A 25415-nucleotide genomic window follows, 5' to 3' on the forward strand; every position below is an offset into this window, starting at 1 on the left:
CTGGTCCATGTGGACATCTTTTACACACATTTTGAAACAGGAAGAAACCTTGATATCGAGGGCCGTGCCACAGCTCAAGTGCTTAGTCGCTGGCTTCCCACTGCAGCGGACCGGGTTTGATCCCGAGTCTGGTCAAATGGGATTTGTGGTGATGGAGCAGGTTTTCTCAGAGTACTTCGGTTTCCCTTGCCAATCTTCATTCCACCAACTGCTCCAGAAGCACCCTCACCTATCATCTGGGGCTGGTACAATAGGCCAGAAGTGGCCGCAGTACAAGGGACTTAGTCCCACCCCACTAGCAATAAAAAAAAGCCTTGATATCTTCATAAACTAAGTCAGATTCCATGCTAAATACTAACTACTTCCAGTTTAACAGCAACAGAGATGTGCTGCACATAAGTTTGCTTATGCAGGTCACACATCCCATTGGACACAACTACTGCCCACAAACAGAATGCAAAATTATGTTAAATTTAATAAGCTTGGGGCACTCAAAATGTACCACCTAGTGGCTGCTGATGTAAGTTTTGAGTTTCAACAAAAGTGAGTTTTCAGATTGTGGTCTGGGTGGGTGCCAGTGTTTCTGAGAAACTTCCTGCTCTTACCCTCAGGACTGAAAGCAAACAGGGCAAGCATGTGGCCAGGTTAAATAGGCAGGTGACAGGGATCCTCAGGAAGGGAATAGGAGATAGCTTGGAGCTAACAGGAACAGTGAATCAGAAATGAGATAAATGAAGTCCTTTTAAGGACCAGAATGTTATCATCAGAAGAGGGCATCAAACTGTGGGATTCTGGGAATTCAGGCTACTGTGGCTGAGAAGCAGGAAATGGGAGTCTCAGCTAGTGGAGTTTCATCTGAGGAGGAAATCACTAACTTGGCATCGGACACAACCTTCTACTTTCGTTTCCTTAAGAAGTGGAAGAGAGGCTTCCATGATCTGCTCACAGAAAACTCATCCTCCCTGTTTATCTTGTTCACCTTGACAGGCTGGAGCACTATCTTTATCACTTCCGTCATGAACTAGTCCCTGCACCTGTATTTGATCTGAGGAGATCACTTCAGTCTCTCCGATGATGACGGCAGACAGTGTCTCCAAAACATTAGATATCATCTGCATTTTAACACAGTTGATCATCCAAAATTTCACTGCAAGGAACAAGTTAATAACATTGGCACATGAGCCAGAACACTCACCACTGACGCCAGCTTGGGAAGACTTTCGTGACACGGGATCCTGCTGGTAGAAGTCGAGATGAGGGAGAGGAGAACCTGTAAGTGGACTGACAGGAGACTTCAGGTTCTCATGGCTACCATATGGACTAGAAGCCTGAGATGTCATGGCTGTGCCACCTCCTCCGAGATCCAGTCCCTGAGCCTCAGAGAGATCCTTTGTCCAGTAATGTGTGTGAGCAATCTCCAGCACCTGAAATGCTGATGCCATGCCACCCAGACCAAAGTTGGAGAATGTTTGCTCAAGTCCATATGTCACTGCTTGTAGCATCTTTAGCATGCCCTTCCATACTGGTCGGCTTACACACTGAAAACACAGGTACAATAAGTCACTAACACCCTTCATTTCATTTGGTGGATATGATATAGCACAGTATACAGACAATTTATTTTCTTAGATTTGAGGTTCCTATAGCAGTCAGTATTAAAACTATGTGTTTAGGTTAACACTGAGAGGTGGGGGTGGGGGACTATATTACTCAACTTGTCAGAAATAAGCTACTTATCACACCTGGGCAGACTTGAACCTCAGACATCTAGCTTCTATGTTGGATCTGAGGTTCTCAAAGTTCTGTGATGAGTACTACTGCTTTCTGCGATGTGACACCACATAGTCTGGTATAAGTTCAGTTATGTTTCAATGGAATATATTACTTTCATCTTCAGGATCAAAGACGAGAACAAGTAATCAACGAGCTACTCGTTCACTTCTTCTTTATTGCTTGCTTGGATTGCTCTGTGATCATGAAAATTGAGGTAGTACATGGCTCCAAATTGTTGATAAATTTTATAAGAATTCACAGCATCACATTCCAGAAGATAGTAGTCTTCATTTAGTTTCTTTGTTTCTGAACATGGTAAACCCCTTGGAGCTTAATTCTTTCCAAAGGACATTTAACAATTCAATTCCTGCCTCATAAAAACAGTATCTGCATTATAGATATCAACAGGTTAATGTTGTTTAAAGAAACATTATGTGATCTAGTGGTCAGCGTTCTTGGCTACAGATCCAGAGGTCCGGGTTCGATTCCCGGCACTACCAGAGATTTTCGGAGAAGTAGTGGGTCTGTAACGGGGTCCACTCAGCCTCGTGATGATGACTGAGGAGCTATTTCAAGGAAATAGTGGCTCTGGTCTAGAAAAGCGAAATTAACGGCCGTGGGGATTCGCTGCGCTTGCCACGCAACACCCTCTATCCACAAAAGTTGGCACTAAACTTCGCCGACAAGTGGCAGTCGCTCGGTCGGTATGGTTCGTTTGCTGACTGAAATCACGGAATTTTTTTTATGAAACACATAAACACTGTATGTGGGCAAAATGCCCAAATTTGTAATGTTAAGGCAAGTGGTACATACAGTTAACACTGTGCTTCAGAGCGTGTACAACCTGTTCATATCAACTGTTTCAGTTATACATCACTGAGTAAGAATACTGTTGCATGGACTGAATGTGGAGGGGAGGCAGGCCACATGCCGCTCATTCATCTTCCAGAAATGCAGTGCGGCTTATCTCTTGTGTATGCAGTGGGCTTTTTGAGAAATATAATTCATATAAAACGTTGGTTGCAAGGCAATTAGAAGGCACTTGATTTGAGGCTGACTGAGTGAGATTAGAAGCAGTATGCAGCATAAAATGAGCCAAGAAGTTAGTTCAATTCAGGAGACAGTGACATGACATTAAGAAAAAAATTGTGCAGTGGCATACAGTGGAATAATAGTGAAGAAGAACAAACTTATGTAAAGATCATGAATGGTTACTAAAAATTACTCAAAAATGCAATAAACATCACAATATGAATGACATACATGATGAGAATGATCACAGCATATTTAATATACTATTAGATGCTTTTTAGAGAGACTGAGGAAAAGAACAAATATTTGCCAGAGTAGCAAGTATCCAAGACAGAATTCCCTGTATATGAAACAGGAGCAGTGACCACTGTAACAAAACTTTCTCTGGACCAAATGCCCCATACTACTAGATATCGCAACAAATCTACATCACAGGTCTACTCACCACATCATCAATGTGATCATCAGGGCTGATTTTCCTGTCCAGGGTACGATTCAGCTTGCTCACGACAAAGTTGCGGTAACTTTCATCCTCCATGAGCTTCTTGAGACGGTTCAGCTTGAGCCAACCTATGCCCTCTCCTTCAAGCACCTGATTCACAACCTGATCACCACAGAAATACAAGACAGTAAGTCAAGAGAAACAGCTGCATTCTGTGCACAGCACATATAAGCTGAAAGCGTAATAGGGAGGCCATGCCTGGTATTCAAGATGTTTCATTAATGAAAGTGGTGCTTATGAAAAAAGGTACCAGGGAGTTTAAACTGGATGTTGTTATGTGTATTTAATTTCAGATAAGAGCTCATTTGGTGTAGTAACTGAATATGGACTGAATGCCCAAGGAACTGGGATTTGGCTCCTGGCAGGGGCAAGAGATTTCTCTCCTCTCCACAACATCCCAAACCGGCTCCGGGTACTATCAAGTCTCCTGTCCAGTGGGTGCCGGGGGCTTGTTCCCTGGGGAAGGATGGTGTCCAGGATGCAACACTAATAACCCACCTTCATCTAGTGTTGAGGTCAGGAATGATGGAGCTATACCTGTGCTGCCACATACAACTTGATGACATAGAGCTTCATTAAGTATAGCGAAACACTTATTTTATCAGTCAAATATAAACCTCATTCATGAGAGCGTAAATCAGTCTTCATCCATATTCTCAGAACTGGCTCATTATAAAAATAACTTTGACCACATCTCTTTAACATCTACAATACATAACTGAAAACTTTCATAAAATGGTATACAATTAATGAAAGAGAAGCAAGAACAATTTCTGACTCAAGGTACATGGAGTGCTGATCCAAAGTAGACACTAGATACGGCACAATTCTGTTCAGGTGCACCACCATGAATGCCTTGGGTTGAGGCTGGATCCTGTGGATCACACAGTGGACCTGGGTGTTCACCTTGTCAAAGCCTTCAAGAAGTATGGGGAGGGGGGGGGGTTGTATAGATCCACGATTTCTTGACCTCAGCACCAGTTGGAGCTTTGTGCTCTGGCCACTTTACCCCCCGGGGAAAGAGCACCCAGTACCCATTGGAGAGGAGGCTGGGTGGGCCCCAGAGCTCATCTGGACAATGTGAAGAGAAAATTCTTACCCCTACTGTGACTCAAACTCTGATTCTTTGGCTGTCCAGCCTGTTGCCAGTCATTATACCGACTGCATTATCCTGGATGTTACTCAAATTTCAGTTCTTTTGGGAGGCTGCCAGTTCATCTTGGTCTGATGACAGCTGGACGTGGCCAGTGCTTATATTATTTAATTGCTTGTAATGCTGCATCCATCTTCAATCCTACCTCTTACAGCAGTTTTAACACTTATCTTGTTTTGGAATAATTATGAACTCACTGTCAGTAGCCACTTCAGATATTGATGTCAGCTTGTTTTTGTTCTCTACTATTTCACTGTAGGCCACTGCACTGCATTCTGTGCAGCACTGACCAATCACTGCACTTCTGGCTTCATGCCCAGTTTCTCTCAAACATCACACACGGCTGCTCAACTCAACTTCTTAGCTCACAATCAGACTAAGTCTGATGAACTCCAAAACCAGAGTTTTATGCAGGTTATAACTCTGAGAACATTTGGTTCATAATGCAAATGGGCAAGTCTCCACTTTTTAGGAAGAAACCAGAACAAGAAACAGAGACAGGGAATGAAAAAAAAACAAACATGAATGCAGAGAGAAAGACAGAGAGAGGCATGCACTGGCCAAGCTGCACCAGCCAACCCCTGCCCCTTGTTCAGTCCCACGATATGTTTAATGATATGCAGAAGATGTAGGGATATCCAGGGAAACACATTTGAAGTTATACAGTAAACCCCCACTAATTCAGTTACAGTTAATCTCGATCAACATATGAAAAATTAGAAATGTCATTCATAGTTGAATACAGACTTTAAAAGAAAACATGATATTTAGGAAGTAACATGAGTCACACAGTAGCATAGTCGGTTGAGGGGCTATACTACAAGCCGGAAGGTCGTGGGTTCAAGTCCTGATGAGGTCATTGGATTTTTTCAGTTGACCTAATCCTTCCAGCCGCACTAGACCCTGGGGTTTACTAAACCTCTAACAGAAATGAGTACCAGGAATTAATTAAATAATTTTCCTGGGGAGTAAAGCGCAGCCAGCGCGTAAGGCTGACAACCTTACTGCCATCTTTGAGCCCGTTGTCTAGATAGTGTGGGACCCTCAACGTCTCACAACCCTATGGGCCTTCACGGCCTGGTACAGGGATAGCTTTACTTTTACTTTTTTAATTTGGATTATTGCTTAATCCATACGACTCTCCTCCCAGTTACTCTGGATTAGTTAAGAGTTTACTGTGTATATATATATATATATATATTCCCTGAATTTTCTGGTTATGAAGTAAATATCATAAAATGCGCCACACTATCCTAGCCTATATGGAATTAAAAGAAATGTGGGAAACCTATAGATAAATTTGTAAATTCTGACTTTCATAAAAGATTACAGTGATGATACGTTGTGAGTCAACTTATGTGTACTAACAACTGTACCTTTTGACTTGCAGATCACAGATTAGATACCAGTAGGACTGGAACTCACATCTTTGAGGAAGGCCTGGTTCTCTGTGTTGGTGGATGATCGCTCTGCACTTTGCATGCGTTGCAGCTCCTCCTGCCTTGATTTGCTGGGGCTATGACGGATCAGAGATGACTTCTCCACCAGGCCCTTCCTGCCTTTTGGAAAGGGTCCAAAGGGCTGGGCCTTCTCCTTTGCCTTGGGTGCACTTGCCCCACTGGTGCCTGACACTGAAGCCATAACATTGGGTTGTGGGCTGACACTGTGTGCACTTGCGGTGCTCTTTGTGCCTATACACAGAAAACATCATTTCCAGCAATTCTTCTATTGTCACATCATGTGTTCATTGTCATGGAAATGTGTTTATTGAGCAGTTGCCTCGCAACAGATCAGACATTATCACGTGTTTACCCAGCCATTGCCTAGCAATGGCTACTTCTTTCTGTCATCCTGTCACAATATTAAACAAAAATTACTTCCAATATGGTAATAATGCCTATAATCTTCAAAACAGAGTAGCCATCATTTTGCCAATTACTGGCATAATCTTAGAAATCTATTAACAGAACATAGAAAATATTGTCTTATAATTAAAAATTCATAAAACAATATGCAGCACAAGATATGAGAAAAATAACCTCATTTTAAGTTCTGAGGATTTCACAACCATGACTGTTCATGTTGTGGTGTTCTAGGCTGTGACAACATGTACTCCTATACATGGATAGCAATGCTTCAGAGGAACACAGTGCCTCCATTTTCACGGCTGAAGTGTGAAGTGTGTACATGATGTCATAACTGCTGATCTGATAGCTTCATTGCTTTACTCCAGCAACATGACACAAGACACCATACCATACAATTTTAACAAAATATGCAAGACATTAAAATTTGATATTATGCTACAACAAAACAAAATGGTCTTCATATTTGCAATGAAAAAAGGCAAAGACAAATTAGTTTTTATGCCTGTTTTCAGAAAAAGCAGAGATAAACAATCAAACCTCTGGAATATATATGAGTAATTACAAGCCTGTTATACAGGCTGAATTTTGGATAACACTGAAAAACCAACAGGATTTAACACTATATTAAATGTAATGCATTCACTTAGTGCAGGGTGGAGTCTATCTGGGTCCACTCGGCATGGCGGCCTACTGACTGGCCTATTGTAGCCTGCCCCGGGTGATTATGATGATGGAGAATTTGGTGCAATGAAGATTGGCAGGGGAAACTGAAGTACTCAGAGAAAACCTGCCCCCAGCGCCACTTTGTTCACAACAAATCCCACTCGACCAGACCTGGGCTCGAATCTGGGCCACCGCAATGAGAAGCCAGAGACTAACCACTTGAGCTATGGCGCGGCCATACTAAATGTAAATAAGAATAATGTATTTAAAACGGAAAAAAAATTTAAATATAAAAAAAAAACTGAAAACAACAGTATAATAGGAATCTAATTGCCGATGTTCTGTCTGCTGTTGCATAGGGCTAGTGTTGCTGACATTTCAGAGGTTCATGGTACCTCCATTTTCAAGGCTGAAGTGAGAAGGATGGGTACTCCAGTACAAATGCTTTGATCCAATGAACCCATGGGGTAAAGGGCAGGGTGCTGGTGCCTGCTCAGGGCCATTAGGGACAGTGGACAGGGAGAAGTTATTATACAACTCTTTTAAAAGCCACCAACTGCAACAGAACTCCTCTGATGACTGTTGCTGCACATCTGAATGCATAAGCAGACACCGACACAGCTGTCAGAACATACCCACATCTCTCCTGCCGAAGATACCACTGAACATGCTGGACGTCTGTGCAGCAATGCCGTTCAGCTCAGAGCTCACATTGGAGAAGAAATCTCTTCCTCCTGAACCCAGAATATCACGACCTGCTGTTCTGCTGAGGTCTGACTGAACAAGCTCCCGGCTAGGGGGAGCTGACATAGACTGGTGGGTAGGATGCCCAGGTTGGTGTGGGAGATTCTGCTCGTAAGATGGTGGAGTCGGTGACTGGGCTGAGCCTGGTGCCATGTCAGAAGAATCACCTAGAGCCTGCACAAATTCAACATCATCAGTTTCAGTAATCTGTTCCAAAGTGACAAACTGAAGCAAGTTCCAGTTCAGATCATGTCCATCTCTCTAAAATCCAGTCCATCAATTACTGTCATACTGCCAAATAGCCCCTCTCTTATACAAGTTTTGAGGTTTATATGACAGTCACTGCTCAGACTGTGGGTTCAACCCTGCAGACAAAATCATGTTCCTGCAAAAAGTAGATGTAACTACAACACAAACTCAGCAGTCCATCTCTTATCATAACCTCCCATGTCCCATTTACCACAACCACAGCTGATGAGAGTAAACGCTGTGAGATGGGGTCTCACACTTTATATTCTCATCAGCTGTTACACATATGTCAGGACCACATTTCTGTTTTCAGACACCCTCATCTTGTGGTTTTCACTCACAGCGGCAAACAGAGTTCCACCCCTATAAAAGGACTTGGCAAGATCTTGTGTATTTACTTGAATATAGTTTATTTAGGAATGTTATCAGTAGCTCGGATAATACAGCACTGAATAATACTACAACTAGAGAATAACAAATTGGAAAGATGTGGAAGGAGGCCACTGTAAACTAATTTAAGGCACGATTCTGACATACGTCTGGTATGACAGAGGAAAATCATAAAAATCCTGTCAGGATAAGCAGTCATCAGAATAGTACTACCTACTCAAGTGCAATATTTGGTCAGCATATCTACAGTTATTAATATCAGTGCACCTTAAGAAGGCCCTTCTTCGCAGCTACTTCCTTCGCACTCTTGGTGAGGTCCCCAAATGTAGTTTTGCTGACATAAGTCAGGTCCTCAAATGTGTTCTTGCTAACGCCAGCCGCTGTTTTGCTGGCCTCAAGGGCCGACTTGCTAGCTTCCTGCATGGACTTGGATGCCTCTCCTGCAGCCTTCTTGGCTTGTAACGTGAACTGCAAGCAAGATGAAAATATCGCTATGATGTTAGTTGAACAGAGCTGAGAGCCTACTACCATCCAGCGAGGGTGTGAGCAAAGGAACAGAGGGATATCCACTGTTGGGAGCCAATACTTGGCAGAGTCTGGTGAAAACAGAAGACTCTGTGTGCTACAGTATACTGATCTGTAATGTGTGTAGATCTGTGAAACTATTATAGTTATCTGTAGTTACGAGATACAAGTGTTCAATAAACACAAACGTCAAACCAAACCCCATGCCTAGTTACTAACATGTGACACTATCATACAAGTGAAGGCATGTCCAAAGGTGATGTGTTCTAAGCATGCAAACAATTGAAAGCACAGTGCCATGTATCTGCTCCAAGAGTACCAACATCTGAAAGCAGTGCCATCTGTTCCAAGGGACTAATAATTGTCTCTCTCTTCCAAGGGTGCAAACATCTGAAAGCACAGTATGATCTAACTCTTCCATGGGTGCAACAATTTGGAAGCTTAGCATACTATATCTGTTCCAAGGCTGCAAACAAGAAAGCATGCCATGTTGATCTACCTGTTCCAAGGGTGCAACCATACAGAAGCATACCATGTACAGATCTATCTGTTCCAAGAGTGCAACCACACGGAGGCATACCTGTACAGATCTATCTGTTCCAAGAGTGCAACCATACAGAGGCATACCTGTACCAAGCATGCAAACATGTGAATGCACACCATGCAGTGATCTGTTCCAAGGATGCAAACATCCGAAAGCATAGTACAGATCTACCTGTTCCAAAGGTGCAAAGAGTCGTGCCTCATCTGTGGCAGCTTCTGTGATTTTCTCCTTCGCATGGTGTTTCAACTTTGTACAGCACAAACAGAAAAGAAACATTTGTAACAGTGGAAGAAAAGAGGAGCAAAGAAAGACAGAGAAGAACACTTATCATGAAGGGAGGTTTGCCATTCCAAGCACAAACACCCAACACAATATGTATTATGTTTAACACTGTTACTATGAACACATTCGCAGCAAAGCTGTATCACCATACACACAGACTACTGACATTCCTACATATTCAGTGCAAAGTTCTCTCTTATAATGCAAAATTTCAGTGATCGATCTTCATCTTTTAAATGAAGAGGACATAATTGTGACACAACCAGAAAGCATCTGCACATGAGACAACCTCTTTTTTGTAAGATGGCCATAACAATAATTAACAAGTTATGAAATTGCACTGCGCAACAATTCTGATGCACTGTCCTTTCATTTAATTATCTCAAAAATTGTAAAATTTAAGTTTACTGGGTACATAATGTGCTTCACGTCTCTTCACCTTTACTAAACCATTTTTCAATCCAGTAAGCATTTATCAAGTATGTTTTCATATAAAGTGCTCATCACTGAAGAGTTCTATCTTCTGTGACATAACACTGTGTAGACTTTCAACAAACTACATCATGTTACATCCCAGAAGATAGAACTCTTCATGACCACCACTGTGAGAACCTCAGATCCTAAACAGTGTCCATTACTGTTGTCTGATTTTAACCAAAACTGGAATGTATTCACAAATTTCAGTCAAAAACTCCAAAACAAAATTTCATGAATATCCTTCCAGCAGTTATCTGACCACACAAGTTCTTACATGTGGACAGAAATGGCAAAGCTAACAGGAACATCATAACTTTTGCAACTTTGTGTTGTGAATGTGCCAAAAACAGAATTTTGCTGCAGGGAAGTGACATATACAAGGATGGCAAGTATGGTGATCAACATGTGACATGTTATAGTGCCCAGTTTTCATTACATTTAAGAAAATGCACTCCACATTTTTGGAAATAAAATCTCTGTACATAATTATGACAGGAGAGGACGGGTTACTGCCAGCAAAGAGCATAGAACATCAGAATTTATATGCTTTATGATGTACAGTTCTGATTCAATGACTGATAACTGAGAAATACATATTGTCATGTATATTAATGATTAAGATGTGGGTTTGGATTGGTGAATCGGTTTATTGGCTCTTCACTAGTTGTAACTACAATTAATTATTATACTACTGCTGATTTATACAATTTACAATCATTCCACACTAATTTTCTCAGTCGATTTCTACTATTCTTCACTATCAATTTCCTGGCAATAGATTTATAACACAGGAACTATAGAAGTCTCACTAAATTACTCATTCCCAATATCAATGTATGATGGCGCATGTAACGTCACACAATAAGTCTTCTAATTCTTCTTCTGGCCATAGTGCTGTTCCCTTGGAACTTTTGAACTCAAGTCCAGTCAATTCCCATTCCATTCTCTTATATTCTCTTGGCACAGATCACACACAGAAAACACAGCCCCTCTCTTGCTGCATGGCGCAGACCACACAGAAAACACGTGTCACATGTCAGTCTGAGAGATCCTTGGTCCGTTATCAGCACTGGGCATGGCACACGTAACATCACACACTAAGTCTTCTGCTTCTTCTTCTGGACACACTGCTGTTCCCTTGGAACTTCGGATCTCAAGTCAAGCCAATTCCCATTCCCGTATTCTCTCGTATCCTCTCGGCCCAGACCACACACAGAAAACACAGCCCTTCTGTTGTTGCATGGCACAGACCACACAGAAAACACATATCACGTGTCAGACTGAGTTCATTGGTCCATTACCAGCAGTGGGTGTGCTGCAGATGACATAGAAAACACAACTTCATCTATTGTTTACGGAGACGTTGCCTGGCAACGTGATGATCTAATCTGTTACAATATGCATACTTCTCCATATTACTTTACAAAAACAAATCCTTTCACAAAGTTTAGTATTCAAAACACTGTAGTACCACCAACTGAAGCATGGTTACCATTACAATTAGTCTTCCAGGATGTAGGATGGACGAAGGCTACCAGTGTTTTGGAGGAATTTTGTGCCTAGATTCTGATCCTTAAGTTGATGCAGCACATTCCTCCAAAACACTGGTACCCATCTAACATAATGCATGGCATCAAATTTAATACGACCGTAATCTTAAAACCCACCAAAATGGAGATTTCCAAATTTCAAGTGTCTCACCTTGTCCATTTGGGCAAGCAGTCCATCCTGGCTACTCTGTCTTGTTGTCTCCCTCACCAGTTCCTTGGCTGTGCATGCCAACTGCTCAAACAGTGACGTCTGACTGCCTTGTCGAGTCACACTCGTAGCAGCAGCACCACTGGTGGCACCTGTGGATGATCCAAAGCTCGATGTACGCGCCAACACATTTCCAACGCTAGGTTGACGCTGCACCATCCCTGGGCTCAGAGGAGGCACCTGTCAAATCACAGAATCACCCAGTTTCTCAAAGTTTAAACTACTGGTCACCATTGTATCATGGCTTTCCAAGAAGAGGCACAAAAACTCAAACTCTCTCTTAAGTGGTTCTAACAACAGTACATGGTCTTCTTTCAGCGGGTGATGGTTACTGAGCTCATCATATCACAACACCCATCAGAATCACAGTCTTCAAGAGTAAGATTACTATATTTCTCTCACCCAGTTAATGCTAATATAGACGGCTGTAACTGAAAACTGTACTGACATAAGCAAAGTCAATCCAAAAGGTGGAAGGATGTTCTAGTTGGTGCCTGGACTCCAATAACACACAAAAGGGAAACATCATTACTAAAGCAAATTTCACAAATGAGTAAACTATGAACTGTCTACATTACTTTGCTATAGAATAAGCCCAGGGTGTGGGATATCAAAAAAGGACAATTTTACTTTTTGTGTGTGACACCACCAAACTGCTTGAACTGTTTTTAACTATGGATAATTACAAACCAAAATGAAGAGGACACATGAAAAGGGCAGCTCTACAGGCATCAAACATTACAGTGCTAAGTGCAACAGTGCAGCCAACTTACTGGTGTGACTGATCTTGCAAGCCGTGGAGTGGGTTTCGGTGTGGCAGGCCTGTCGCGATCTGAACCCCCTAGCGATGTCTCACTTCCTAAGCTAGGGGTTGGACTGTGGTGGGGGAGGGATGACTGGTTGCTGATCACAGTCTTAGGGGTAGTGGTGGTTGAGTTTGAGTCCGACTCTCCTCCAGGGCTTGTTATTTCTTCCTTGTCCTTGACAGGAAAAACACCAAGAAACAACTCAGTGGGGGAAAGCACAGTGCAGGTGCAAAGATGTAATGTGGCTCCCTGGCACAACACAAAGGACACAACTAGCCATATATATACAGGGTGTCCCAGGAGGAATGTGCCAAACTTCGGGAGGGTGTTCCTTATGTTAAAGTNTAACAGTAGCAGTGGCTAGTCAGGCAAGCAATGCACCCTTGTGCCAATAGCAGTCTCCAATGTCTCAGTCACTGAAATATTTCATCAGTTCCTCCAATCTCACAAAATTTCACAGATCAGCAGAGAAGTTTTCAGGAATTAAGCTATGTATAGCATGGGCATAAAGCAGGTTTACAACTTGCAAAATGCACAGAAATTTAATGTAATGATAGGCCCATTATGAATAGGTATCAAATTTTTTAGATCAAATCAAGTGGAAAAATTTTCTACCTTGATTCAAAAATTAACTTTTCATTTACTGTGATTCTGGACATTATCCATCACCCTGCTAAATAAAAATAGCGTTATGGATAGGTTCAGAAACACAGTAATTGTATTAACATACCATCATCATCAACTTTTATATCTTACTAATTTTTCATTCTCAAGCTCCAAGAATTTTCTGATAACTGCTTTTGTTTTGATGTCAAGGCAATGTCAAAAGGGACTGGTTATCATATTTGCCTAAGTGGAAGACATATTTATTTTTCCTTTTATGAGTTACAAAACTATGGCTTAGAGTCATGAATTACAGTGCTATCTATATAGCATATGTTTTTAATAAGAAAGTGCGTGACCACACACGACAGCAACACATGCAACTGTGAAACAATTGACACAAAATGTGGAAGGACATAGACACAAGCTACATATATAGGGTGTCCCAGGAGGAATGGACCAAACTTTGGGAGGGTGTTCCTTATGTTAAAGTATGCCGATATAACCCAAAACACCTATGTCCAAAGTTGAACGGTTACGGAGATAATGGCCCGAGAAGTGTCAAACTTTGACCGGTGTTACACACTTGTTGATTACAAAATACATATTAAAACTGGCAGGAATATGTGGATTCTGTAATGTTAATAATGTACGTAACATGAAACTAACTTGTGAGTGACATGAAGCCTAAAAATTGAAGTACAAAATACTCACTCGCCATGTCATAATTGTCCTTAGGGTTTCCAAGCACTATACATGGCACATGAATGGAAAGCGCTGATGTAATGTGCTGACTGCGCGTTCTGATAAAGCCAACTACATAAGTACGGCTAGGGTGAATCATCGCACTCAAGGACAAACATAGATAAGGCCTCTCAGCTGAGAGGTACAGTGCGTGGACCTGCCAGAAGACCACACTTTTCTTGGGCCATTATCTCCGTAACCGTTCAACTTTGGACATAGGTGTTTTGGGTTATATCGGCATACTTTAACATAAGGAACACCCTCCCGATGTTTGGTCCATTCCTCCTGGGACACCCTGTATACAGACAACTTCTTTCATCACCTAACTTATTCAATGATCTGAAATACAGAAAATCAACTGCGGGCCTCTTAGACCTAACAGAAAAGGCATGCCACAGAACCTGCTGCCATGAAACAAATGACTGAAACTGGATGATATTCATTCTAGGACATGATGAGATGATAAGATGGCAATGGTCTGGAGATAAATGTGACATATACATACTGATAAATATGTACAATCCACCAACAAATGGTAATTTCTGTAACAAATGGAAATGCTATAAAGCCAAGAATCACACACAACTACAAGTGACATACAGGGTACGCAGATAAAAGGCAATCAGATACACAATAAAATGCCACATATGCAAGTGGACAAAGTAATTATTTTTTTACTTGCTGGACCTCACAATTCTTAACAGCTTCCTCCTCCTAACTTCATGTGGTGCTAGAGTGACCCATAAACAATTCAGACTTGCCCTCACACCAAATCTGATTGAAAACGGTGGAAGTTTATGTTGCCCACATCAATCCACAGGCACGCCAATGATTTTGGAGAAATAAGCTACTAGGCTTGAGGCATGATGCGGTATATAAAGGTGGTTGGGAATCTTAGGACATCCCCTCCAGAGAGGTATGTAAGAGAAAATATTTATTTTGCACGTTTCCTGCAAGGCAATCCAGAATAATACCAAGGAGACCAGCTTATGATCTACCAGGCTGAGAGCAAGCATAATATGAAGACCAGCATATGGTCTACCACTCTCATAAAGGTTGACAGGACAGGAAATAAAATGTCTCTAGCATGCCCTACAATGGACTAAGGAGTTCAAGCAGTTCTACCACTAGCTGCAAATGTCAGAAAACATTCCCACTTCCCTACATCTTGTTGGAACCAGGTGCCTACATTTGGGTCAGGGAAAGAATGAACATGGGTAGCATGAGTTCAGCTTCAGTGCCAGCTGCTCCACTTCAGCTACATCATACACTTTCCCTGCATCCTTCAAACGACACAATACTGAACATAATCCTGTATACCGTTGTCTCTGTCCGCAGTGGCAGTGAACTAGAATCTGGAATATCCCCTCTCAATCGAGCAGCAAACTCGAGTTCCGAGTCCCTGTTGAAGCTTGGTGAACTCAAGTCACTGTGGCTAGATGAGGTTGAATGTGGGGATTCAGGGTGCTCAGTAGCAGCAACTGCGTCCTCCTCAACTGACGTCCCTGGAAGTTGCAGAACCGATGGAGGGTGATACACTGAGCGCAGATCTAGTCCACTTGAGAGAACAGCGGGCTGAGGAGCAAACATCTCTGCGCTGTGATCTGGGTGGGATGTACCACTCGGAAAGCCTGCAATAAGTCACAGGAATGATCATAAGCCTCTACTCTTCCCAAATTGTTCCCTACAATATAAAACACACAATTTCAGATGGAACACATCATGTCCACCTCCCCATGGCCTGCACTTCGCATCCCACAGATCTTGTGTTGCTAATCGTCTATTCAGGTGGTGTAAATTTATAATTAAAAAATAACATGTTAGCCAGCTGATGGGCAACAATGTTGGACTTGTATGCACTTGCTCATACAACAGTATCATAACTGAGTCAGAATCTTTTATTGTTTTCGAACATAAACACGTCATGCAGTAGCATGGTTGGTTGATGCACTATGCTACATGCTGGATGGTAAGGGGTTCGATTCCCGATGAGGTCACTGGATTTTTCAATTGACCTAATCGTTCAAGACACATTATGGCCCTGGGGTCAACAGAGCCTCTGTCAGAAATGAGTACCAGGAATCTTCCTGGGGGTACTGGGTGGCTGGCGGATAAGGCTGACACTGTCTGGAAAATGTGGGAACCTCGACGTCTCATGACCCTATGGGCCTCCATGGCCTGTTACAGGGATAGCTTCACCTTCTTGCTATAAACATGTTAAAAATGACTGCTACTAATACAACCACTACCATCACTATTAATAGTAGTAGTAGTAGTAGTAGTAGTAGTAAGCATTTTCACTGTGGGAAAAACTGTTTCTCAGATGCAGATTTTTGTGTATATTAAAACTGTTAGACATAACCTCAAAGACTAACACTGACCCAGTACTTTTAATTTTTGACTTACAAATAACATGTACAAGGAAATTTAATAGTGGCAACACTGCTGTAGAGAAGCTATGCAACGGAACCAAATAATGTCACTTATAACACACGTTAGTTACATACCTACCTTACCTCAGAGCAAATGGACTCTTCCTTCCCACTGCACGCGCAGTGACGAGAAGAACAGAGCCTCGTGTTAGCTGGCGGTCTAATNTCTTGCTATAAACATGTTAAAAATGACTGCTACTAATACAACCACTACCATCACTATTAATAGTAGTAGTAGTAGTAGTAGTAGTAGTAGTAGTAAGCATTTTCACTGTGGGAAAAACTGTTTCTCAGATGCAGATCTTTGTGTATATTAAAACTGTTAGACATAACCTCAAAGACTAACACTGACCCAGTACTTTTAATTTTTGACTTACAAATAACATGTACAAGGAAATTTAATAGTGGCAACACTGCTGTAGAGAAGCTATGCAACGGAACCAAATAATGTCACTTATAACACACGTTAGTTACATACCTACCTTACCTCAGAGCAAATGGACTCTTCCTTCCCACTGCACGCGCAGTGACGAGAAGAACAGAGCCTCGTGTTAGCTGGCGGTCTAATGAAATTTTGTCACGATGTTTTCGAAACAGAAACAACGGAGTTGGATAAAGATTGAATGAGCCAGAGGCCATACAGCACAACAGTGTCATCAAGGTCTTCAAGAGGCTTGCAGGGAATCTGCATTGCCTTACAGAACGGTGGCAAGGTGGGTAAAAGCCTTCAACGAGGGACGCCAAAATGTGGCAGACATGCATTGGCCAGGTCATCCTAGTGTCAGTGAAGAAGACGTGTATGATCTTTCCGCGTTACAGGAGAGTGATTGACGCCATACGATTTGTGAGCTGGCCCAAGAGACAGGATTAGCGCATACGACTGTGCTTCACATTCTGAAGGAACACCTGGGCATGAGAAAAATTGCATCATGATTGGTTCTGCATGATTTGATGGAAATGCAGAAATGGCTATGATATGATGCTGCTTGTAACCACGTGGAGCACTATGAGAGCGAAGGAGAGGCTTTCTTACACCATATCATTACGCTGGATAAGACATGGGCCAAATCATATGAGCCACAAATGAAACAAACGAATGGCGCAATTATGGGTCACCACGAAAATCAAAAGTTCGTCAGAACCCCAGCAATGTGAAAGTTATGGTGATTCTCATGTACGACTCTGATGGTGTTATACTAACGGATACCGTTCCCCAACAGCAGACCACCAATGCGCAGTATTACTGTTCATTTTTGGAACACAACCTGCAGTCAGCTTTGAGAAAGAAGCGGCAACACTTTCTGCAGAACCCACCCATCATTTTGCAGGACAATGCTCAGCCGCACGCAGCGCAAGCTGTGGCTGATTTGTTCAATTGATGGGGCTGGGAAGTGCTGTACCAGCCACCATACTCCCCGGACTTAAGCCCTTATGACTTCGACTTGATTCCTAAGATGAAGGAAACACTTCGTGGCATTCGCTTCAGAACTGTTCCAGAGGCAACAGGCGCTGCTAAAGGTATCCTACAACTGCCACATCGCTGGCAACAGGTTGTACACAATGCTGGTGACTACACTGAAGGACAGTAAAACTTCGAAACATGCATCTATTTTGTATCAGTTGTAAATAAATAGTGCATACTATTAAGTTTCAACCCTCGTAGGTACATGTACAATCAGTCTCCAGACCAAACTTCACATGCAAAGTTCCAATGGTTGATTAGTTATCAGCATCAATCCACAAGCTAAATACAGATATCATGCAGCAGCTATTTTGTTGTATTACACTGTACAAAAAAAAATTACCTAAACAAAATTTACACATCTTTCAAAAATCGGTTACTTCATTTCAGACCCCATATTAAATGGTGCTAATATCATTCCACCTGACAAGTTTGTGTGTCTGTCACATTAGTATTATTCATTGCAGGATATCAAAAACACAAAGACTGGATGGCTCCCAGTGGCATATTCATACCAAATTGTGTGAAAATCTGTCAACTTGACCAACAGTTGAAAGAGACACACCCAATAATTTTCCTTGAGGACAAAGCTGGTTCAAATAATGTCTTCACACCCATGGACTGAAACCAAAGGACAGCCTTTACACCATATAAACAACAAGTGTATCAGAATAAAGTTCTCAGAAAAAATATCTGAAGAACCTAAATGAGATGAGGTATGCCTCAGAATATCTGAAGGGAAGAGGCCCTTGGAAGGGCCATGCACACAAGTCTCAGGATAGGGACCAGTGTCAGGCTTGTGTAATCAAGGTAAAGAATCTACACGCATTCATGGAGCTGAGGCCTCCGTGAGAAGCCACCGACTGTCAATTACGCAAGAACTTCCCAGCATTTTATTGAACCTGAAGGTTTATTGCTGCGTTCACAAGAACCCTCCACCAGTCCCTATCCTGAGCCAGGTTGATCCAGTCCATACCATCCCATCCTATCTAAGATCCATCTTAATACTGTCCTCCAACCTATGTCTTGATCTTCCTAGTGGTATCTTTCCTTCTGACTTTCCCACCAATATCCTATATGCATTCCTCTTCTCCCCCATTCATGCTATATGCCCTTCCCATCTCATCCTTTTTGACTTGATGATTCTAATTATACTTAGTGTAGAATACAAATTATGAAGCTCTCATTATGTTGTTTTCTCTTGTAACCACTGCAATTTGGCTTGTTTCCTATGGTATAATAATTCTGAGCATTCTTCATCAAACCACAGCTTATGCTTCTTCAATTCATAATAACCTAGACTCTCTTTGGCTGAAATTTTTATATTCTCTCTAACAGATTCCCAGGCTCTGTTAATATCCACCTCAATGTATAGTGTGATGTGTTGCGCTATGCAGGACACCCCTCCCCCTGCCAGCAGTTACGTAACGTTATCGGATCGCTGTCGTTACTAAGGTAACAGGTGAGTCAACACTCCTTCGCCTACCCCGCCAGCGGTGACGTTGCCAAGGGATACCGCAGTTGCTAGGCAGCAGTAAACAAATCCCGACAGCGTTGCTAGCAACACGGCGCCAGACAACAATGGTGCCTATTACGTGGCTGTTTTCTGCGTTGACCAGAACAAGGCTAGATACGGAGCAGCGAAGAATATTCATAGTCAGTTCTGATTTCTCAAGTTCTAGAGTTATGAGTTCCGAGTTAGCCAGCAGTCAGTTCTCGAGTTCTCAAGTTGTGAGTTAGTTACAGTTCTCAATCTAGCCAGCGGAGAGTAACGAGTTAGCCAGCAGCCAGTCAGTTGTATTCTGGCATTTGCAGTCTAGTATTTGTGATACTGCAGATAGCAGTAATTGTGAATCTGTAAATTGTGATTGTAAGAGCGAATGTGAAATAAAATTCGCTATATCAAATATGGCGTGAAATTATTTGTCGCGTTATACACTCAACACGTGACAATAAGTTTTCCAAAGCTGCGAACATATTTGAGATTTCAACATGATACTGCTCTTTACCCTCTACCTCGTTTAATTTCTTGAGACTGAACCTCTGCATATGAACTCTGTTTTGTTTGTTTACTCACTGGCAGTCTCTCCCTAACTTCTGCCACCATGAGACGGTGGTCAGGGTAATGAATCTTCAGGTTCCATAAAAGGTGGAACACTTCTCTACTAAATGAGTGACTTGGCTTCTCAAGGACTCTGATCCATGGAGTCAATTTATTAGCACAGGACAACACAACCAAATGAATAAAGACATGAGTTTACAGCCAAGTCATAATGACTAAAGATTCTATTTATCAAGATTACAGTCTTCATTGTACGCTGAGCATCAAGTCATCCTCTGCTAGAAGCTGTGCAATGTTGGATTGACTCTGCCAAATTTAACAATAGAAAAAATAAACTATAAAGATTACAGACTATGGTCCTGGGGTCGATTCAGCCTCTAACAGAATCGAGTACAAGGAATATTCTTTGGGTTAAAGGTTGGCCGGCGCCTAAGGCTGACAACCTTGCTACAATCTATGAGCCGACTGTCTAGAAAATGTCGGAAACTCAACATCTCACAACCCTATGGGCCTCCACGGCCTGTTACAGGGATACCTTTATTTTACTTTTTATAAAGATTACAGCTTTCTGGTATGAGACATTGTGTATTCCTGAACATACATGCCTAACTACAAGACTACACATATGTTCAAACAAATTGACAGTAAGAGTGATGTTTCTACTAAAGAGCCTAACATAGAGAAACTATTCCAATCCAATGCTTGAACTCAAATTGGAACCAGTAGTGGACCCAAAAGTGTTAAACCTGCAAACAGTATATGACAGTGCAGAACTCACTGGGGGACAGGTCTGAAGATACCATCTCCGACACAAAGTCGCTGAGTGATGAGTATGACGAGCTTGTACTCTCAGCTCCTTCTGAGTCAGAGCCACTCTCATCTGTAACACACATACAAAGCACTTAACTGCATCCTGTAACATTCTAAAGTCAGAAAGTTATCTAAATCATATTTAAAAACGCAGTTCAAAAAAGCATCTCCATTACAAAGACCAACCAGTCAATGCTATTCATGGAAATAGCGACTGTTTATTTGGAGAACCATAAAAAAACAAATAAATATCACTTTGGCCTGAATATAAGATGTTCTCCTCTTAAACTTCAAATTATCAAACGAAATATACTTTTATCAATGTTGGAAATGGTCAGGTTTGCACTTGTTCAAATCCTCAAAATGCCATTCATGTGGGCTTGGAATACTTTAACACAAACACAAGATCTGAAGGCAGTCACTCACCTGTGGGCTGCTCCTGCTGACGCAGTGACCGCAGTGCCCCATTGAGGGAGCTAGACTGGTCCCACACGGTGAAACGGATGGGTTCCAAGGTGTGTGCATACCACTTGGGCTTGTCCCCAATCAGGGTGGGGTCAAAGACCCCAGTGTGCACTCGCAGGAAGGCAACATTGCTTGGCATCAGCGACCATTCAGCAAGGAACTCCACAGCCTGAACATATACATGTGTTTGTGTTTCTGAAGCCTCAAGTTTAATTCAGTATTAATTAAAAATTCAGGTTCCACCTCACAAAAACACACTCTCTCAATATTAAGAAGACTAATAAGCTAATACTGTTAAAGAAATAATCAACTTCACACAGAAACCAACCATGTCTCAACCTTCATCAGTAAATTTCAGTATACTCATTACACTGCTCTTCTGGAACTTTCTGAACTACTCTGAACTCTCAACTGTCAGCAGTAACAGAGGGGAGAAGTACTGCACACAATGGATAAGCCGCTGTTCAAAATGTCTCCCTTCTGTTCTTAAACAAAGTTAAAAGTCTCTTGAAAATATGGTTTCACACTAGTTTGAGTTCAAAGACATCAGTATATGCACCAGTATACAAGGTTCTGTCAAATACAACTGTATACACTCTTCTTTATCATGTGACATGTTTTGGCCTATATGGGTATCAGCATACTATTTACATAAAATAACATACAGATGCTATAATTGCCAATGTTTACATTTCTGGCATATATCTAAGTGAAATTTCATTTTCTTTTTCTAGTTACATTACCTGCATGGCTATGCTGGTTCCACCAGATTATGTTGAATGTTATAATGTTGTTAAATTTAAACAGTTAAAATGCGTGAAAGTTTTTAGAGATTTTGATTGTTGTTTCTTTATAGTTTTTCAAGTTTCACAGCTGATTCTCTTAGATGTGCACAGGGCAAATACATACTTATGATGCTAAAATACATGATATTTTTCTGAGTTTTCTGTTGTTTCACTCATAAGTTCACTCATAAGCAATTAGTGCAATAAATTGGTGTTTCTGTAGGCGGTGCATAGACAGCAACTAAACTGTTGCATATTCTTCCATACAAAATTACTGTTGTTCCTGAAATTAAACCTACGGATTATGAAAAAAGAGTGAGGTTTTGTAATTGGTTTATCAATCATGTGCATGACAGACTTCTTGAACCTAAGCTGACATTTTTCACAGATCAGGCTAATTTTAATCTCTTGGGATATGTTAACTCAGAAAACAATAGGTAGTGGAGTAGTGATAATCCTCATGCCCTAATTCAACTTCCACTTTACAGCCAAAAAAATAGGTGTCTGGTGCGTGATTAGCGCAAACTGTTACAATGGCCTGATATTTTATGAAGGAATTCTTCATGCTCAACGATATATTAATGAAATACTCCATCCATTTTTCGTTAATTTGGCATCTACAAAAGATTTGGTTATTTTATGCAAGATGGTGTGACTCCACACACAGCTAAAGAAACTATCCAAACATTATGCAGTGTATTTAAACAATTAATGGGGATGATAGAATTATTAGCAAGGGTTTGTTCGCCCCCTAGATCCACAGATCCAAAGCCCTGTGATTTTTATTTGTGGGGAAAACTCAAAAGTGTTGTGTATGCCATCAATCCGCATAACTTGGAGGCTCTAAAACAGAATATTTGTGAAGCAATTGACAATATTCAGCAACGTGAATTGCAACAAGTCTCCCAAAATCTGTCTAAAAGAATTCAGACATGTTTCACAGCAGGTGGCAGATATTCTGAACATCTTCTATAATGGTGAGTACAATATTAATTATGTACTAAATTTGATTAATAATTAACAAAATAAGTAAACAATGTGTGCTAGCTGTACCGGCTGCATCATAGAATTTTTCTCTGCACGTGGCCCATCAATTTCACTGGAAGTTGCCGACAGTAAAATCAATGTCCAGTCAGCCTGAGCTCTGAATATGGTGCACATAGGGGTAGAATTCTAACGGAATGATCAACATTTTCATCACCTCACCTGTGTCCTAGCAAATCTGCTGAGGAAGTGAGACGTGCGTGGACGAGACCTTAGGAAACTGTTGATCTGGAATGCAACCACAGGACGAGGGTACAGGCGAAGCGTGCGTGTATGTTCTGTAAAGTTTGCCAACAGGTTCTGCGAGTTGAAGAAGCGAACCTGAGGACAGAACCAACACATGGAATGCTACAATAACTGAACACATTCCTACTCATTCAGCTTTTGTTGGGGTCATAACTATCTCAATGGTATAAAGCCTTCCATGACATTTATTCATAAATTCTCCACTATTATGGAACCTTAGAGTGCATCCCTGCAACCACAAAAGCCCCCTGACTGGACCATATCTTGAGTCAGCTCAATCCAGTTCACATATTTGGAAACTCTTACCTAAAGTTATTAATTTATTCCTCTTAGGTCTTAGCTGCCTCACATGCGACTTGCTTTTTTAAAACCTTCAGAAGTTTTATAAGTTAAAATCTCTTCTACATTACCAGTGAATGCATACTGCATGTTTCGGCCAACATTGGTCATCTTCAGGTATCTCTAAAATTGCTGATAAAACTGCTATGCTTCCATACATAAGTTCAATTTCTGGGATATGTCCTAGTCTATGTGCCAATGTGTCTGTAATAGGTATTAATATCAATTAATATCAGCATTAGTTACAGACAACTGGGCACACAGAATTGAATAAATCCATTACCAATCCAAACAATGTCTCCAGACACCTGATACACAACAGCATAAAGCACTCACCATTGCAACTCTGGTGGTGACATCTACTGAGTCCACATCACTTCCATAGATGAAAGGGTTGAAGCCAGTTGCAGCAGCACCTGTGGACTGCGGATGCAGTTTTGGTGGCTGCACAATCTGCAAAAGAAAGCCAAGCCTTATTCTTTTGCTGCTGGTCTACATAAGGTGCAGCCTTGCCCATTACCCAGCAGGACCCCTCTGATGTAAATCAAGATACTGTGGCATGACTGCTGAAAGCTGCAATAGTTTAATCAGAAGAGACATCCGTTCCTAGGTTATGGCACAGTAAACATCATATCAGTATAGTGACAGTTATGCATGCAACAGAGGAATTTTTGGAAATGTGTTCTCTGTTGGGTCTGTGCAAAAGCCTATCTGCAGAATCAAAACATAGCAAATGGAAGCTGGGTAGGGGATGGTAGCAGTCTGCTGGTGAGGAAGAAGCGAGTACTAGCCAGCAGTAGCCAGTGGAGGACAGACATAGCTAGGAGGCAGACAATGAACAGGGATTGAGGCCATAAAGAGTTAATTGTGGGACAGGTGCCAGCCAGCGAGGACCAAAGCCATGGAATATGGAAGGTGAGGAACAAACAACATTGGGAGCCATTATCATGTGACAACCAGTGAAGATGTGACAGACTGAGAAGGTTTAGTGCACGCTGTAGTGAATTGTAGTGTGTGTGAATTAGCGACAGCACTATAGTTACGTGTAGTTATGAGTTCTGAAAGTCCAATAAATCCGATTACCAATCCAAATCCCGTCTGCAGTCATTTAACATGTGACAATATATTGTCATGTGATGGAGTGATTATATATGGGGGTTGGACTGATAATTGGATTTATTAACACTTAGAGATTGTAACTAAAAGTAACTATAGTGCTATCATTAATTTGCACACTCTACAATTCACTACAGCGTGTATGAAGTCTTCTCAGACTGCTGTATCTTCACTGTTTGTCACCTGGTAATGGCTCTAACACAGCAGCTTTTTCAGCTTCCATGTTCATATTTTAAGTGCTCTCAATGACAGATTAATTGTGGGAGGGATTTTCTGTGATCTAGCAAAAGCTTTCGATTGTGTTAATCATGATATCTTACTATCGAAATTAAATTTCTATGGAATAACTGGCAAAGCTAATGAATGGATCAAATCATACCTCAAAAACAGGTATCAAAGAGTTGAAATAAACAATAAAAACTCCAGTCATAATGCATTTTCAAACTGGGGAATTATAAAGCACGGTGTTCCACAAGGATCAATTTTAGGTCCCTTACTTTTTCTTCTCTACATAAATGATCTATCTAAAACCATCAACAAT

At 41.5% G+C, this 25415-nt stretch overlaps 1 protein-coding gene across 20 annotated transcripts in view; it reads right to left on the reverse strand.

The window, feature by feature from the left end:
* Window positions 1–25415, reverse strand: part of LOC111863784 (MAP kinase-activating death domain protein) — a 121350-nt gene that overhangs the window by 44142 nt on the left and 51793 nt on the right. For 16 of the 20 annotated variants that reach the window (XM_033751192.1, XM_023850462.2, XM_033751193.1 and 13 more), the window contains 13 exons: window positions 24095–24211; window positions 23336–23494; window positions 21306–21513; window positions 20848–20949; window positions 15434–15744; window positions 12734–12940; window positions 11904–12140; window positions 9615–9689; window positions 8642–8842; window positions 7627–7909; window positions 5886–6151; window positions 3251–3409; window positions 1196–1538 (listed from right to left, as the gene is read on the reverse strand). In XM_033751192.1, coding sequence (XP_033607083.1) covers window positions 1196–1538; window positions 3251–3409; window positions 5886–6151; window positions 7627–7909; window positions 8642–8842; window positions 9615–9689; window positions 11904–12140; window positions 12734–12940; window positions 15434–15744; window positions 20848–20949; window positions 21306–21513; window positions 23336–23494; window positions 24095–24211 — 2668 coding nt within the window. The remainder of the gene's footprint in view (window positions 1–1195; window positions 1539–3250; window positions 3410–5885; window positions 6152–7626; window positions 7910–8641; window positions 8843–9614; window positions 9690–11903; window positions 12141–12733; window positions 12941–15433; window positions 15745–20847; window positions 20950–21305; window positions 21514–23335; window positions 23495–24094; window positions 24212–25415) is intronic. The other 4 variants (XM_023850474.1, XM_023850475.1, XM_023850468.1 and 1 more) reach the window with 2 other exon arrangements.

The sequence above is a fragment of the Cryptotermes secundus genome, unplaced genomic scaffold (genome assembly GCF_002891405.2).
Source record: "Cryptotermes secundus unplaced genomic scaffold, Csec_1.0 scaffold572, whole genome shotgun sequence".
Classification (NCBI taxonomy): Eukaryota; Metazoa; Arthropoda; class Insecta; order Blattodea; family Kalotermitidae; genus Cryptotermes; species Cryptotermes secundus.